Source organism: Drosophila melanogaster, chromosome 3R, assembly GCF_000001215.4.
Source record: "Drosophila melanogaster chromosome 3R".
Lineage (NCBI taxonomy): Eukaryota > Metazoa > Arthropoda > Insecta > Diptera > Drosophilidae > Drosophila > Drosophila melanogaster.
Genome location: NT_033777.3, coordinates 22,025,584 through 22,041,294, shown reverse-complemented (window position 1 = coordinate 22,041,294; position 15,711 = coordinate 22,025,584). Strand labels below are relative to the sequence as shown.

General features: G+C 47.0%; 7 protein-coding genes and 1 non-coding gene across 13 annotated transcripts; 4 read left to right on the top strand and 4 right to left on the bottom strand.

Moving 5' to 3' along the window:
• Positions 1-2,369: 2,369 nt before the first annotated feature.
• On the bottom strand, positions 2,370-6,997 carry pit (pitchoune). 3 transcript variants are annotated; one of them, NM_169991.2, is made up of 6 exons: positions 6,843-6,997; positions 5,280-5,477; positions 4,998-5,219; positions 4,102-4,788; positions 3,418-4,043; positions 2,903-3,338 (listed from the first exon to the last, which is right to left on the bottom strand). In NM_169991.2, the coding sequence occupies exons 2-6, from the start codon at positions 5,458-5,460 to the stop codon at positions 3,012-3,014; spliced, it is 2,043 nt and encodes a 680-aa protein (NP_732694.2). In that variant the 5' UTR covers positions 5,461-5,477; positions 6,843-6,997; the 3' UTR covers positions 2,903-3,011. The 3 variants fall into 3 exon arrangements, with proteins under 3 accessions (NP_001287459.1, NP_732694.2, NP_524446.3); NM_001300530.1 differs by lacking the exon at positions 6,843-6,997 and having other exon boundaries at positions 2,370-3,338; positions 5,280-5,578; NM_079722.4 differs by lacking the exon at positions 6,843-6,997 and having other exon boundaries at positions 5,280-5,578.
• On the bottom strand, positions 4,852-4,952 carry scaRNA:MeU5-G38 (small Cajal body-specific RNA : MeU5-G38). The gene has a single exon (NR_048460.1). It is a non-coding gene; the product is annotated as a small cajal body-specific RNA : MeU5-G38 (small nucleolar RNA).
• Positions 5,678-6,840, bottom strand: Fadd (Fas-associated death domain). The gene has a single exon (NM_142749.3). The coding sequence runs from the start codon at positions 6,730-6,732 to the stop codon at positions 6,013-6,015; it is 720 nt and encodes a 239-aa protein (NP_651006.1). The 5' UTR covers positions 6,733-6,840; the 3' UTR covers positions 5,678-6,012.
• Positions 6,998-7,008: 11 nt separating the features above from the next.
• CG45099 (uncharacterized protein) lies at positions 7,009-9,145 on the top strand. The gene is made up of 3 exons (NM_001300529.1): positions 7,009-7,931; positions 7,997-8,475; positions 8,536-9,145. Exon 1 carries the CDS (start codon positions 7,109-7,111, stop codon positions 7,211-7,213), a length of 105 nt encoding a protein of 34 aa, NP_001287458.1. The 5' UTR covers positions 7,009-7,108; the 3' UTR covers positions 7,214-7,931; positions 7,997-8,475; positions 8,536-9,145.
• Positions 7,009-9,145, top strand: CG6015 (uncharacterized protein). The gene is made up of 3 exons (NM_142748.5): positions 7,009-7,931; positions 7,997-8,475; positions 8,536-9,145. Exons 1-3 carry the CDS (start codon positions 7,214-7,216, stop codon positions 9,067-9,069), a joined length of 1,731 nt encoding a protein of 576 aa, NP_651005.1. The 5' UTR covers positions 7,009-7,213; the 3' UTR covers positions 9,070-9,145.
• Positions 9,146-9,394: 249 nt separating this feature from the next.
• On the top strand, positions 9,395-11,855 carry CG13409 (uncharacterized protein). Its single transcript, NM_142747.4, has 7 exons — positions 9,395-10,022; positions 10,089-10,345; positions 10,399-10,479; positions 10,555-10,654; positions 10,712-10,989; positions 11,047-11,149; positions 11,216-11,855. The coding sequence occupies exons 1-7, from the start codon at positions 9,572-9,574 to the stop codon at positions 11,587-11,589; spliced, it is 1,644 nt and encodes a 547-aa protein (NP_651004.1). The 5' UTR covers positions 9,395-9,571; the 3' UTR covers positions 11,590-11,855.
• A 46-nt stretch (positions 11,856-11,901) lies between these two features.
• Positions 11,902-13,586, bottom strand: ND-42 (NADH dehydrogenase (ubiquinone) 42 kDa subunit). Of its 3 annotated transcripts, none has more exons than NM_001275892.1 (3): positions 13,471-13,586; positions 12,147-13,275; positions 11,902-12,079 (listed from the first exon to the last, which is right to left on the bottom strand). In NM_001275892.1, exons 2-3 carry the CDS (start codon positions 13,272-13,274, stop codon positions 11,984-11,986), a joined length of 1,224 nt encoding a protein of 407 aa, NP_001262821.1. In that variant the 5' UTR covers position 13,275; positions 13,471-13,586; the 3' UTR covers positions 11,902-11,983. The 3 variants fall into 3 exon arrangements, with proteins under 3 accessions (NP_001262821.1, NP_524445.1, NP_732692.1); NM_079721.4 differs by having other exon boundaries at positions 13,515-13,586; NM_169990.3 differs by having other exon boundaries at positions 12,147-13,586.
• A 228-nt stretch (positions 13,587-13,814) lies between these two features.
• Cchl (Cytochrome c heme lyase) lies at positions 13,815-15,320 on the top strand. 2 transcript variants are annotated; one of them, NM_142746.3, is made up of 3 exons: positions 13,815-14,135; positions 14,229-14,847; positions 14,905-15,320. In NM_142746.3, the coding sequence occupies exons 2-3, from the start codon at positions 14,258-14,260 to the stop codon at positions 15,158-15,160; spliced, it is 846 nt and encodes a 281-aa protein (NP_651003.1). In that variant the 5' UTR covers positions 13,815-14,135; positions 14,229-14,257; the 3' UTR covers positions 15,161-15,320. The 2 variants fall into 2 exon arrangements, with proteins under 2 accessions (NP_651003.1, NP_001262820.1); NM_001275891.1 differs by having other exon boundaries at positions 13,981-14,135.
• The last annotated feature ends 391 nt before the right edge of the window (positions 15,321-15,711 follow it).

Genomic DNA, 15,711 nt, shown 5'->3' with positions numbered 1-15,711 from the left:
TTTTCGCTGGCTTCCGTGTGGTTGGCGAATTTCACAAAAATTCAACGCAGTATTAAGATATTGCGTACTAAAAATAATTAATTATCGATAAAGTGTATCAAAATAAAACAATCTTTTAAGTCTACAAAGCTACTTTTATTCTAAAATTTTACTCGTGTTCTGTTCACATTTAGGTCCTTCCACTATTACAACACTTAATGCCAGTGGATCGGTGAACTTATTGTGTGTTGCCTGTGTCTTCAACAATATTTTGATATACATATATGTATGAGGATCACTTCATTGCAACAGTCTTCCCCATCGGAACCCAAAATTTCTGGGGCGGCACATCTAGCCAACGGCAGGCATGGGGCAAGATCCGATTTTTGAAACCAGCATACACCAAAATGAGACGTGAAAGTTTAAAGTTGTGGCCAAAGTTGTGGATGGACATCGGATTGGTCGTTCCATTGGAAAGCAGACTCCCACCACCGGACCTCACCTGGCCAAGTTTCACAGTCCGGCCACAAGTCCCACCAAATTTGTGTGCACTTGGCTCAAACCGATCGGAATTGGCCTGTGTGTGTGGGCCGACATTAAATGCGTTGTACGGCCCCATTATACAGTTTTAGTGCCATTGAAAAATGTGTCAATGTGCGTGGCGATTGAGACATTGTATGCCTATGGATGGATATCCGATTTAAATCTCTGGGCCACAGACCAAAGCCCTTTCCAATCCGCACACCCACGTCGCCCAGTATCGGCCCATTGGACATCTGGCCAAGTCCGAAGTGCCAAGTTTTCCGTGGGCCGTTAATCTCTCTAGTGCTTTTGGAATTTGCCCTTTTGAATGTGGTGTTTTACATTGTGAGTGGGTCGTTTTGGGCGGCACTTTCGGTTTTGGAAAACCGAAATGGCCGCAAAATAAAAGTTTTCCAGCAGCTGTAAAGTTAGGCGAGAAAATGCTTGAATTGGTTCAAGTTTTGTGTAAACTGAAAAGTTCAGAAATTTTGGTTATGCACCATTAGTTCAACAACCTAAATCTAAAGTCGGAAATATCCCACAAATCTTTCATTGCCTATTAACAGAGAGATATTGCTACCCAAATGCAATTCGATTGTTTGACCAATTCGGCTGCTAAAAAAGAAGTGGTTCCAAAGATTGACAACCTGCCAGGCGGCGCTAACACTATATTGCTGGTCCCGGGAATCCTTTTTTGGCCACTGCACGTTTGTGTCGAATGCAAATTTGGCCAAGACATTTAGCGGCTTTGTGGCGGCCTAAACGACAAATTAAACATTCTTTTTCTTAATTTACCGCCGACACAGAAACAAACCACCGGTGGTGTGAGAGTGTGTAATTAGCAATATGTTGGCCAAAAGCCAGGCAGCAATCGTCCATTAACCAGTTCCCAGTTGTTTCCATTACGCATGAGACGCGGCCGTGTGGGCGCCACCGGTTTACCAACAGTTGAGTTTGTCAGTTTTCGGGTGCCACAAAGAAACCGAACTGCAACACCCACACAGATAGTAAGTATCTGTCAGATACACTCGACCACATACGCAACCCGCTCAGGCAACAAAAGTGTCCAGAGTGGTTTGGTTTTGACCATGCTCACAATGAATACAATTTTGTTATAGTATCTACGGATTTTATGTGTATTCATAAGATGAGATTTTCCAATGCTTTTTCCAAACACATTTTTGTCACCTGTGCGAATGCATTTTCTGTGTCACGCGCCGCGACCCACAGGTGAAACTCCTTACCCGTGCCGCGTTCCCCTTCATCCGTTTTCCGAATCCATTCATAAAGTTTCCACTTTGCATATTGTGCCCGACCGACCAGCTGATTGGATCCAACAAAACGCAGTCTGGCCAAAACTAATTCAACCACGATCCGCAAAGTGCTCATGAATGAGTAAACTCGAGCGCGTTGGCTTTTTCATTCACCGAAACATCGTTAACTTGGCTTTTAGAAACAAGTGCTAGTGGCAAGTGGGTATAACGGGAGGGGGCGTGTGCGTGTGGGCGTACGGCGTTGTGGTCTCCAAACATTCGTCACGCCCACGCCGCCAACAACATTCAATTTGCGCACTTACAGAAATTCGATAACTTGAAAATATTTCAAAGTTCATAGTTTGTAGAAAAAAAAAAACCAATAAGTAGAGGCGGTAAACTACTATTTACTCTATACCTAATGTCTTAAAAATCGACTTCTTTAAATTCCAAAACCTGCCCAAAACATTATTTAAACGAAAGATGGTGTATCCCTTTTATGAAACTTCAAAAACAAAGATGATCGTAATCCCTAAAAGCTGCCTTATTCTAATTTTGACTAATTTAAAAACTGAAATACCTTAAGTTAAGTTAAGTTAAGTTAAGTTAGTTTTTACCTTCAAACCCTACTACTACGAATTTTAGATATTGAGACATTGCTGTAGATTAAAGTTTAATTTATATTCAAGCCAAGGTGGCCCGCAATTATATTTTCGTATTGTGGGTGATGGAATCTCTTCAAAAAGGCGGCCTAAACGAGTTTTATTGGAAAATTGATCGCTGCCCAATGCTGTTTCAATTGGCCAATGCAGTCTGCAGTGGGCGCCCGCAAGCCAGCAATTGATTAAGCGCCCGATCATCGATTAGTTGGCCCAACAAGAGCGTCGCCTCCGTTTTGGAGGGACTTGGACTGGGCGAGCGTGGGCCTGAAAGTGGCACATTTTCGCGAGCGACAGACGAAATAAAAAAACGCAATCGGCCAAATTTGGGGAGGCGACTCAGCTCGACTCGACGGCGACAACAATAAACATTTGAAACAACAAGCGGCAAATAAGGAGAAGTCACATCCGCATCGAGAGATCGAGTGGGATGCCAGTTGTTAATGATTATGATGATGATGACCTGGCCAAATGGTTACGTGCATTCGTGAATTGGAAACATTTAGTTTTATATCTTTTGCCTATATGTATACACACACTCAAGTAAAGCAGCTGATTTACAATATGCAATGGTATATCTCTGCTTAAATCTAAAAAACTAACGCATAAACTTCTTGGCCTGGTCGCGGTTGACCTGCTTGAAGTGCCGCTGCTTGGAAGCCGATCCCTCGTTCATTTTCTTGTAGAATCCGAAACCGCCGCCGCCCACTCGCTTTTCCGGTCGCTCCCGCTTGGCCGCGCCCACCTTCAGGTCAACTACGGGTGGCACAAGGAATCCAAAGCTTTTCGCAACCGCCTGCAGGTCCAACGTGTTCACATTGAAGATCTGCTTCAATTGATGCGAATCGTATGCGCGCACATACGACTTAAAGGCTTCCTTGGCCGACTGGTTTAGGAAATAGTTCTTGGCGATCAGTTTCTCCAGCTGCAGTGGATAAGAAACATACGAATTAAATCACCTTAAACCATAGCTAACAATTTTAACTCAAAGAAAGAGCACCCACCTGCAGTTGAATATCAGCTATCTTCTGCCAGGAGAACTCGAACTCATTGAGCGGCACCTTGGCGGCCTTAAGGTAGCGCAGGAAGCCCAGCTCCTCCGGTCGCATCAGAAGGAGGGCGTGACCCGAGGTGCCCGATCCTCTGGCCGTTCGGCCCACCCTGTGAATATACTCGCGTGGATCATCTGGAGGATCGTACTGCACAATCCAATCGACTTGCGGAATGTCCAATCCACGAGCAGCCACATCCGTACATAAGAGAATCCCAGATTCCGCGTTGCAGAACTGGAAGAAGGTGGTCGTTCGTTTCGTTTGCTTTTGTTTACCGTGGATGGAGGTCACTGGCAGATCAATGTAGTTGAAGAGCTCGTGGTGGTATTTGACGGACATGCAGGACGAGAAGAACACCATCACCTTCTTCTTACGATTCTTTTTGAGGAACGTGAAGAGCACGAGCAGTCGCTTCTCCGAGGGGCAAACAATGTACCCCTGCTCGAGTCCATCTACGGTCGCCGTGTCCTGGTTGTCGTGAACCCCTACATAAATTGGTTCCGACTTAAGGGCCAGCTTGGAAAGCGCTTCGATGCGAGCCGTCTGTGTGGCCGAGAAGAGCATCGTCTGGCGGCGTTCTAAAAGATTAGGTTAGTTTAAAAATACACTAAAAACCTTTAGTTACCCGTAACTCACTTGGCAGCAGATTTATTATTTGCTTAAGCTCCTCCTCAAAACCGATCTCCAGAATTCGATCCACTTCATCGATAATCAGGCACTGAAGGTTCTTGTACAGAAAGTCGGGCGAGTTTTGTAAATGATCCAGCAGACGACCCGGTGTGGCCACCAGAATGTTGATGCCCTTGCCCAACTTCTCGCTCTCCACCTGCCGATTGGAGCCGCCCATTACCAAGCCATAAGTGTGATGGTGGTGTGCCATCAGCTCTTTGAGCACACCGAAAGTTTGCATGGACAACTCTCGGGTAGGTGAGATGATGATCACGCCGGTACCATTGCGTGGCATAAACCTCAGCTTGTTTATCAGCTCGACGGCGGGTATCAGGAAGGCCAGGGTTTTGCCGGAACCCGTCTGGGCAGCACCCACCAGATCCCGTCCCTTTAGTAGGGGTGTCAGCGATTTCGACTGAATTTCAGTCATCTCGGTAAAACCCATCTCCTTAATGGCTCGCAATGTGGCCTCGGACACGGCGCCCTTTAAAGAGGCAAAGCTGCGATCATCCGAATCTCGGTAATCCAGTGCAGCCAGTGAGGATTCCACGGTAAAGGGCTCGTCGTCTTTAGCTGGTTTGCCATTCTGTGCCTTGGACTTGTTGGGAAGCAACTTCGTTTTCTTGGCTGGCACAGGTTCTTCTTCATCTTCATCTGAAACAGGTACTCTTGGTTAATTTTGGTTTTCACAGGGATACAGTTTTTTAGTATTTTATATAATTCAGTTGGTTTTTAAATGGATTTCATGCCTGCCCTGGGCAACATTAACTCGCTGCACCAGAGCTGCTCAAATTCGCCTTTAAAAATCATCATTATTATTGGTAGTTAGAACGAATTCCCTAAATATCGACACTTTTACTTACCTTCCTGCTGGTCATCATCTTCACTCCCGCTGTCAACATCCTCCTCATCAACTTCGGCTACTTCGTCCAAATCGCTATCCTCATCTGCCTCATCCTCCTGCTCATCGTCATCTGATTCCGAATCCGAGTTGGCCACCTGAATTTGTTGCTTTTTTGGAGGCTGTTTTTGTTGCTTCTTCTTGGGCAGCGGCGCCTCCTGGAAATCCTCCTCTAAGTCGTCATCTGCGGGTCGAAAAGTGAATCTTACATATATTTATTAGGCACACACGTTTTTAATCGTACCCTCATCCTTGGCCACATGCTTTTTACTGAGTTTCTCCGGTTTTTTACTGGGTTTATTGCCATTTTGTTTGGGTGGCTCCTGCTTTTGGGCGTTCTTGTTTCCCTTCTTCTGCGAGAGCTCCTTCTTCATCTTCTCCCGCTTAACGATCTTCTTCATCAGCAGCTTCTCCCGAATAGACATATTGCTAACTATGTATGCTTTTTAATAGAGTTTAATGGTTAAAAACAGAATTCTCAAATAAAATATTGCGCGCACGTGTTGCTAACCATTCACCCCGAAGCAAACGATATTCAGCCAGCTGTGCCTATCGATAATTGCCAATTCGATAGTTCAATGCAAAAGGTGTGACCCTATTTGTAAACAAATTTTCAACCGTCTTTTGAGGATAAGAGAAGCAAAAGCGTTTGCAAAACGTATTTTATATCCATTGTACATTGCTATCTTCAACTATGTGACTTGTGTATTACGAGTTAACAATATTTTTTGTAGACTATCTTATGATAAGGAAATGTGAATTCCCATTTTGAATGGAATACGTCAATCACATTTTCTTATAAGATCGTACAATTCCGCGTTGACACATATTAATTTAGTGTGCGATTTTTATGCTCTGTCCAACCTTGGAATAACATGTGAATAATTACAATAAAGGCACATCTTTGTCGCTCTCCAGCACATTAATTACTAGTATCGTAACAAAATGCATATAAAGTGCATATAAGTGAATGCGTTCTAGTGCGACATTATCTGCTCCACCCTCTTGCGCAGATCATTGCGACCACAATCGCCCAGGGCGCGACACAGACGAAGCAGAAAGTGCTTGGGATCGTGGCAATCATCCTCTTCGATGAGCTGCAGCAGTCGCAGAATCTGGGACTTCAAGTCGTGCGGGTAGCGCTCCTCGATTGTGTCCATTTGGCCCTCGCCAATGCCCGCCGATCGGCCCAGTCGTCGCCAATAGCGACCCAGTTCCTCGGATATTTTCTTAAAGACCATCGTTCGTTTGTGATCCGTAAAAGCAGCTGGGGTGGCATAGTTTTGGATTGCTGTTGGAGGCACAGCGGCAGCTAATTCCGAAACTGATGGCTGAGCATTCTGGGAAGCTGGAGCAATACGGAGCTGCTGACGAAGTTCCTCGGCCAATCGGAGTTCCTGGTACAGATTAACCGGATGTCCAAGAATGTTTTCCGGCTTTGTGTAGGCGCTCAGAGCCTCGATGAGCTGTGGCATATTGCCTGATATCCGGCGCAGTGGCTCCACATTGTACTCCGATAGTTCGTCCGCTCGTTCCAGGCAGTCAATTAAATCCTCGATGGTTCGTATGCAATCCGATCTGCGTCGCGAACCAATCTCTTCGACAAAAATTAGTTTCAACTGCTCCACGTTCTCGGTGCATCCATCAATGGCGATTTGTTTGAGGCTGTCGTAGCTCCAGTGCCTGCCTGCAGTCATTGTGACTAATTTACAGAGACGGTATTTTCAGCGGTCTTAAGTTCCCAAAATGTATCAACGCAACTTCACTCCCTGATGTAGTATGACCGTATGGCCAAACATTTCCTTACCTGTTATCGATCAGCACTGAATAGGTGTTTGAGCAAAATGAGCAAAAAAATATCAAATACTATTTCCATACAACTTAAAAAATTTAAAATAAGCTTTAAACTTGCACCACCTTGCATGTTTGGGATCTATTAGTGAGACCGTTACATAGCCATTCGATAACATCGATAACAGATGGCACGCACCATCCCTAGTTTTGATAGATATATATTTATGTTTTTGTTACTTTTACTGAAGCAACTAATGATAAACGCAAACGTGTAGACGAATGGAAATATCCATTAACGTTTTCGTATTCCTCCTCTACACTCTGGTCTTGATTTACCTTCAGCATTTCGTTAACAAGTACACAGAGTTCGTCCGCAGCCTCTAAATGTTGGGCCTTCAGTCATACGCCAGTTCCTCGGATGAAGAATCGGACCATGCGGACGCCGCCACAGCCACCACGAATTCAGAGCCCTCCGCTCCCATTCCGGATCACCTGCTGCCCGTGGACAAGACACACTCGCTATCCAAGTCCATTGCTGTTTGTGCGGCGCCAACGGTGGTTCCCCTTGGAGCATCGGCCGTGCCCCGAACTCTGGATCCCACGCTCAAGGAGGTAACCTACAATCCGCGCTATGAGGAGATGTATGCTCCGGTAAAAGGTCCGGAGCATCCGGACCTCACCATGCAGCAGCGCGCTCCGCGGAACACCCTAGCCGGCTACGTAGAGAAGGCCCACATCAATGCCTTCGAATTTGAGAACCAGCGACGCACCTTTCACACCTACGGCTACGCATTGGACCCCAGCGTAGACGATCAGGCGGACGGCCAGTCTTTTGTGGGTGACCTGCAGTCTGCGTACGATGACAATGGCAAGACGGTATTTGAGCCGCCCAAGGCAAAGAAACTGCGCAAGCAGGAGAAAAATGATAATCCCGAGGACATTGAGGGCTTTCTGGGTCCCTGGGGCAAGTTCGAAAACGAGGTGTCGGTGGCAAAGCCAAATGAACAGGAGCGCGCCGAACTGGACGAGCTGCTGTCTAAGCGACATAAGCGCGGACGCATTCCCGAGGATAAGCCGCTCGAGGAGAAGTCGACGCTGCACAGTGAGTTTAATCCAATAGCCACCGAATATATATCGTTAATAATCTTTTCCTTTTTTGCTCCACAGTCAAGGATGCGTACGACTATCAGGGCCGCTCTTATTTGCATGCTCCTCATGATCTGGGCGTGAATCTACGATCGAATGCACCACCGACCAAATGCTTTCTGCCCAAGGCGCACATACACACCTGGTCGGGCCACAACAAGGGCATCTCCTCCATCCGCTGGTTCCCCAAGACCGCTCATCTTCTGCTCTCCGGATCGATGGACTGTCGCGTCAAACTGTGGGAGGTTTACGGCGAGCGACGCTGCATACGCACCTTCTCCGGTCACCGGCAGGCCATCAAGGATATTGCGTGGAACAACAGGGGTACCAACTTCCTGTCTGCCTCGTATGATCGCTACATAAAGTTGTGGGATGCCGAAACGGGCGATGTAGTGTCCCGATTCACAACGCGTAAAATGCCTTTCTGTGTGAAATTCCATCCGGATAATAGCAAGCAACATTTGTTCGTTGCCGGCACCTCCGACAAGAAGATCATTTGTGTAAGTAAAATTTACAAAAGTAGATGCTCATGTTACAATTGTTTTCCTATCAATTCGCAGTGGGACACTCGCAGCGGTGATATTGTACAGGAATACGACCGGCACTTGGGATCTGTGAGCACCATCACCTTTGTGGACGACAACCGACGGTTTGTGACCACCTCGGACGACAAATCGATGCGCATATGGGAGTGGGACATTCCTGTGGACATGAAGTACATTGCCGACCCCACTATGCATTCCATGCCGGCGGTCACATTGGCGCCCAATGGCAAATGGATGGCCTGCCAGTCGTTAGACAACAAGATCGTCATCTTCTCCGCCCTCAATCGCTTCAAGATGAACCGCAAAAAGACCTTCACCGGTCACATGGTCTCTGGCTACGCCTGCCAGCTGGACTTTTCGCCGGACATGAGCTATCTGGTGTCGGGCGATGGCGATGGCAAATGTTATATTTGGGACTGGAAGACGACGAAGATGTACAAGAAGTGGCAGGCGCACGACGGCGTCTGCATCAGTGCCCTCTGGCATCCGCATGAGGCCAGCAAAGTGGTCACCGCTGGCTGGGATGGCCAGATAAAATACTGGGACTAATGGTCCGCACAAAATAACATAGATAGATGTAAGCCAAACTGATGTGTAAATTGATTGATTATATTGCTTACCCATTATGTTCCAATTGAGCTCATTTAATTCATGTGTATCAAGCCCAATTCCTAAGTTATTTATCCATCCGGTTGCTTGATATTCCCTCCCCCCTTTGCGAGATTGGCTTTTATTTACCTTCAGTTGTGATAAGAGTACGCATGCGCAGTGCATGTGAAATGGCAAACAACTCGACGGATGGTCGGCCCACCACCCAATGGCCCAGCCACCCCCACTGGCAAGTCAAAACATATGCGAGTAGTGCTGGCCAAAATCGATATTTTCCACGAAAGTCGCACAAACGTCGGACGGATTGTGGAAGACTTGTCAATAATCTGTAAAAAAAACGCGAAAAAAAAAGAGTTCTACGGCGTAGAGGAGATGCAGTAAAAGGCGACGGCTAGGTGGACACCGAGCATCAGCTAGACACCCGTAATTCCTGCCAGCGGCCATGGCCAAGCCCCACTCGGATGCGGATGCCTCTGGCCTGGGCTACGCCTACCAGCTGCCGTCCGGCGGCCTCCTGCTGCGCCTCAAATCTTCCCTCTCACAGTTCAGCGATTTGTTCAGCGACTTCAGCAGGTACATCTCGCCCGCCTATCATCACGATCGCTGCGAGCGATCCGTCCATATGCGACTCTACTCGATGCACAAGCGCGAGTTTGTCATGGTCTTCCTGGGATTCTTCACCTGCTTCGGTCTGGGCATAGTCATCGGGCTGACGGGACCGCCCATAACCAGCACATCATCGCTGACCGCCCAGCAGATTCTGGCGAACACCTCGCTGGCGCATAGCCCAACGGTCCTGGGGAAGGGACCCTTCGCCATGAAGTCGCCGCTGACCACCACATATTCGCAGCAAATGTGGCTGATAGCCAAGCTGGTGACGGACAACAATGATGGTGGGTCTTGTGATTGCGACTATTTTACTTTTCTTACATTTACATATATGTATGACAATCATTCAGACGAGCGGTACGACAAGAGTTTCCAAGTGAGCGTCTCAATCGATGGCATAAACGAGCAGCACAAGCCCCAAAGTGTCCTCGGATCCGGAGTGGCTCACAACCGGACGCGGCACTTGGTCTGCGTACGGAACGACTGCGAGGAGTTCACGGTGATGCATCTGGGATTCCTCGACTATGCCCACTATATTATCACTGTGCGCTTTTACGGCTTGGAGTCATTCCATCAGAAGTATAATATACGCAGCATAACATTTTACGTGAGTGGCATGGCATTCCCATTGTAGTGATGGTCACTAACTTTCCACTTCAGTTCAAGACTTACAGTCCGGACTTCACGCAGATTGAAATCTGGTTTAGGTGCATCTTTCTGCTGTTCACCTTCATTGTCATAGTAAGTTTTTGTCAGCTAATAAGCCAAGTTATGTGGCTCTAGACATATGAAATAATACTATCTTTCTGCTTTCAGTGCTGGTATGCCCACACCTTGCGCAAGTATCCAATCTATGATTGGTCCATTGAGCAGCGATGGTTGTCGGTACTCCTGCCCCTGCTCCTTTTGTACGACAGTAGGTGTTTCACCCGGATTAGTTAGCGCGTATAGACTAATGATCTTCTACGCACAGATCCCTTCTTCCCGCTGATATTCCTGATGAACTCCTGGCTGCCTGGAATGCTGGACGCCATTCTGCAAGCGACGTTCCTTTGTGCTCTACTCATGTTTTGGCTGTGCATCTACCATGGACTGCGACAGAACGAGCGCAGCTTCGTGCGATTTTACCTGGTCAAGGTGATCGTCGTCCTGCCCATTTGGCTGTGCGCCATCGTTTTGGCCACGTGGGAGAAATGCAACGAGCTGAGGGATCCCACATACAGTCACTTTGTGGATACGAAAAACTACAATGTGGGTATACATAATACGTACTAATGAAATGTGATACGAAAACCAAACCATTCTTAGGGCTTCAAGATGTTCTTCTACATCGCCTGCTGCATGTATGTGCTCTATCTGGTGCTGTTGCTACTGCGGGCGTACACCGAGCTGCGCTCCATGCCGTACTTTGGTGAGACATAATGCAGTGTGCTCCAAGCCTGATCTTATTATTATAATGCTTAATCCATTTGGCCAGATATGCGCTTGAAGTTTCTCACGCTGCTCATGCTGTTCGTCCTGTCCATATCCATCACGGTGACGACGTGTCGCTTTGGCTTCGGCATCCTGGAGGATAACTTTGTCGCCTCACTTAACACCACCTATCGCAGTTCGGCGCAGTTTATGTGCTTCTACGGACTGCTTAACTTTTACCTGTACACCATGGCGTATGTGTACTCGCCAGATGGACGGTTCGCCCAGGCGGAGCTGGCTGTCACCAAGGATAATCCGGCTATTTCCATGATCGACGATTCCGACGAGGATGTTGTCTACGGTTCCGACGAGGAGTCACGGCGACCGCTCACCTCTGTGGGCGGCGGTGCTGGAAAGAACGATTACGACAGCGATTGATCGGCGATTAAGAAGTATCCGCGGCAGAACGAATACCCAAATGTTCCATAGCGCAATTGAAGTTTTAGTGCTAAATGTGTACAAAGTATTCCCTAATATAATGCATAAATTAACTTAAAATTTCAAAAAATTAATCTCTGGTTGATCAATGAAACTGGAGAGGATCGAAATATGTTTGGGTATTCATGATTAAGCTGAATTCGAAATTTATGTTAAAAAAAAAGTATAAATAAACCCAATAGTTCGAGTTTTGTTGTATGAAAAGTATTTACAATCGATATTTACCATATTCGCTTTTTAACTAATTGGGTTCTGATTATTTTACTAGACTGTTTATTAGATAATTAACACATTTCGCCAGGTGATTTCAACTCGAAAGCATAGCAAAAACCCTCTAGATGCCCTGGTTGATGCCTATTTTCGTCTTGGTGAGGAGACCCTCGTCGCCCATGTCTGCATTGTAGCCAGGACGGTACTTCATGCCGGGAGCCTGTGTGCAAAGGGGCAGAATTAATGTGAAAAGAAATCGAACAGGGAAATGGAAACACCGAACTTACATTGAACCAGACATCACGCCAGACTTTGCCGTCGTCAGCGCTGCGCACCAGCTCCGGGACATCGAAACGCGGCACATTGAAGTAATTCATCAGATCGGGCTTCTCATGGCAGTACTTGATACGGGCTTCGCACCACTCGGCCTCCAGCGGGAAACGCCAGTCGAGCATCTTCTTGTTGTGAATATCGGCCTCAAACTGGTTGAAGTCGATGCGTTCGATATCCTCCACCACAACCTCAGTCTCACCGCCGGCTGTCCAGTCGTAGATGAGCAGCTCGGCATGGGTGGAGATGTCCTTGAGGTACTGCTGCTTGTACAGCTGCTCCAAATCGCTCAAGTAGGCATCGCTGAACACCTTTGACTGCACCTCGTAGTCCACATTGCGTGCCTTGATCTGCTTCTTCACGGCATCGACCGGCAGATCCAAGTAGATAACCAAATGCGGCTTCAGCAGCTCCCCGATGGTGTTCTGTCGGAGCTCATTATACACGGAACGCGCACCGCGTGACAGATAACCCTGCCGAAACATGGCCTCCATGAAGACAAAGTCCGAGTAGGGGCTGCGCTCGAGGACAACACCCTGGCCGGTGCTAAGGACGTGCTGCAGGGCATCAATGTACTGCGAATAGCGCAGCATGTACATGCGAATCTGGAACTGGGCAGCCAGATCGTGGCTGGGATCCAGGCAGAAGTTGCGCACATCGTAGCTTCGGCAGCTGGGCGGCAACTGAGGATCCAACTTCCTCATGTCATAGCCGTACGAATTGATGTAGATTAGGTCCAGATCAACTGCCGGATAGTACTCCATGTCCAGCTCCTCAGCCAGTTCCTTGGCGAACTTTGACTTGCCGGCCGCGATGGGTCCCTCCACACAGATCACCTTGGAGTTCTCGTCAAAACGCTTGGAGGTCTTGTCGAAAATAGCATTGAACACGCTGTACTTCTTCGTCTTGTACGGATAGGGGGCGGCCTTGGGCACCCGTGGTCCACCTCGCATCGTCTTGCCGGAGATGCTGCATCGCTGCTGGAAGGCAGCAGGCAGGGCATTCGTCTGCGCCTGGAGTAGATTGGGCGACTGTGTGGCGCGGCTGACGAGCCGCACCAGTCCTACGCGGAACACGGCGGTCATTCTGAAGGGAAAACAAGGGTCAGTACAAAAACGAAACAAGATAATAACAATTATATCTCGTCCAGTGGCAATTTGTCGTGTGGTTACATCACAGGAGCTACGCAGGTAGTGCGGTAATCTCTGCCCTAGAACTGCAGATATGCGGATCTTTTCGTTGCATTCTGCTGGCCAGCATTGCGGCGCTCCATAGATTTACCCAAATTGTCGGTTTTAATGCTCTATCCGGTGGTATTTACTCACTTTTCAATCTAAATATCGGAAGTCTACCCAAAAACAAATTTCGGGCTATGGTTGGTGTTGGAAAACTCCCCGAATAGGGCTGTCAAGGTATCCGTTCAAATATCAAAAATGTAAAATCAAAATGTTTGTCTATGCTTTAACTGCGACTTTTCTCAGAATCAGAAAGAATTTCATATGAAATGAAATTTAACCCAGTATTTTAAAAACTTTATATAACACTTACAAAATAACATTTTAATGTATAAATGTATTTGTTTTACTTTTTAAAAATATCGCAAAGCGACTGCTCAACACTACACAGCACAGCTGGGGTGTTTAACTACAAGTTAATTTACTTGAAATAAATTCAACAATGCTTTTCATTTGTAGACAGACACACACCATAAACTCACATTGCCGTGCGGTGCGAGTTGATTTTTTAAATTTTTAACTTAACATATTGTCACGGTGCAGAAACAACTGGTCCACTTTCCGTTGGTCTGGCAGCCCTGACCACAACCTCGCTGCATTTTGGGCTCAAAAGTTCTAACGATGAACTAACGAAAATATAAATCAAAATTTAAGGCGAAAGGCTCCAGGAGAAGATCGACAAATATCGAGAGTTGTGACCATTAGGATCGAGTAAGTCCTGGCGTTGGGGCCCAGCACTGGGAGTGTAACCCACTCCTTACAGTTACGCAACTGAGAACTAATGCGATTTTCCTCGTGACACAGATTTTGTTATTAACCAATCCCCAGCAGAAATGGGCAATACAGCCATCACCCGAGTGCAAATGGAGGCCACGAAGAGTGTGCCGGTGGACCACGCCAAGTACATGAGCGGCAGTGGTGCCCCGCCACCAGAATGCCCCATGCATCAGAAGCATGGAGATGCAAAATCGGCCTCCGCCGTACCCCCACATCCCAAGATGCAGGCCGCTTCCGAATGTCCGGTGCAGCACGACAACAGCGACGTTAATCCGCTGAATATGATGCCACCGGCAAACCAACAGCCGGCGGCAGATCAGCCCTTTCCACTGCCCACCGACCGCCAGACGTCGACCATTCCCAAAGTCACCGAGGATGGCAGCGTTCAATTCTGGCAGTATCCCAGCCAACAGATGTTCTGGAACGCCATGCTACGCAAGGGCTGGCGCTGGAAGACCGAGGACGTATCGCAAAAGGACATGGGCGACATCATACGCATCCACAATGCCAACAACGAGCAGGCCTGGCAGGAGGTACTTAAGTGGGAGGCGCTTCACGCCAAGGAATGCGGCAATCCGCGCCTCAAGAGTTTCGGTGGCAAGGCCAAGGACTTCAGTCCGCGCGCTCGATTCCGCAGCTGGCTGGGGTGAGTATACTCCAGACGGAAGATCTCACCTGAATTAATGTTCGAATTGTCTTACAGATACGAGCTGCCATTCGATAGGCATGACTGGATAGTCGATCGCTGCGGCAAGGATGTGCGCTACGTCATCGACTACTACGACGGTGGACTGGTGGACAAAGACTACCGCTTTGCCCTGCTGGATGTGCGCCCAGCCATGGACTCCGTGGACAACGTTTGGGACAGAATGCGCGTAGCTTACATGCGCTGGAAGTACGAGCTGTTTGAGAAGTTTGGCAGCGCGGATGGCGGCAAAGTGACCGCTGGTAGCGACTAGATGGAATGCATATTTAGATGATCGCTATAGGTACAAAATCGGCTTAAGTTATCGAATGGATGGAAGAGGGAGTTTGGTTAAATGCGTTTAAGACGCTGCGAAGCGAAACGATGTTGAGCCCTCTCTTTAAATAAATGTTGAATCTTGACTTCTGAACACCAAAATTCGAATGTGGTTTTGCTTTTTATTTTATTCTTTACTTAAATCCTTTTAAGGATTTCGAATTATCCAGTAACGAGTTGATAGCATTGTGGAGGAATATATTAATTAAAGTTTTTTTTTATTGATATACTTATGTATATGCAGAATTCTCATCTGTTCAAAATGCCTGTAAAAATTTTTTTTCTTAATCTTTAGTTTTATATTTTATTTATATGCTCTTTAAAATGATTGCGAAATTATAAAAATACGTTTACTACTTTTTTATCATTACTACAAATTTAAAAAATGTATAGTAAATAGAATATAACTTTAGACGTTTCTTAACTTTTTTAACATACATTTTCTGATAAAAAGTTGATATGCAACCCATAACATTATATGTATGTTTA

Excerpts from the sequence above, each read along its gene's own strand:
- Fadd (NM_142749.3), bottom strand. The coding sequence starts at position 6,732 with ATGACTGCAGGCAGGCACTGGAGCTACGACAGCCTCAAACAAATCGCC.
- Cchl (NM_142746.3), top strand. The coding sequence starts at position 14,258 with ATGGGCAATACAGCCATCACCCGAGTGCAAATGGAGGCCACGAAGAGT. Across the intron at positions 14,848-14,904 it reads CGATTCCGCAGCTGGCTGGG|ATACGAGCTGCCATTCGATA; the intron begins GTGAGTATACTC and ends ATTGTCTTACAG.
- ND-42 (NM_169990.3), bottom strand. The coding sequence starts at position 13,274 with ATGACCGCCGTGTTCCGCGTAGGACTGGTGCGGCTCGTCAGCCGCGCC. Across the intron at positions 12,080-12,146 it reads GGCGTGATGTCTGGTTCAAT|GCTCCCGGCATGAAGTACCG; the intron begins GTAAGTTCGGTG and ends CTTTGCACACAG.
- pit (NM_169991.2), bottom strand. The coding sequence starts at position 5,460 with ATGTCTATTCGGGAGAAGCTGCTGATGAAGAAGATCGTTAAGCGGGAG. Across the intron at positions 5,220-5,279 it reads GCATGTGGCCAAGGATGAGG|ATGACGACTTAGAGGAGGAT; the intron begins GTACGATTAAAA and ends TTCGACCCGCAG. Across the intron at positions 4,044-4,101 it reads AATAATAAATCTGCTGCCAA|AACGCCGCCAGACGATGCTC; the intron begins GTGAGTTACGGG and ends CTAATCTTTTAG.
- CG13409 (NM_142747.4), top strand. The coding sequence starts at position 9,572 with ATGGCCAAGCCCCACTCGGATGCGGATGCCTCTGGCCTGGGCTACGCC. Across the intron at positions 10,023-10,088 it reads GGTGACGGACAACAATGATG|ACGAGCGGTACGACAAGAGT; the intron begins GTGGGTCTTGTG and ends ACAATCATTCAG. Across the intron at positions 10,655-10,711 it reads CCTGCTCCTTTTGTACGACA|ATCCCTTCTTCCCGCTGATA; the intron begins GTAGGTGTTTCA and ends TTCTACGCACAG.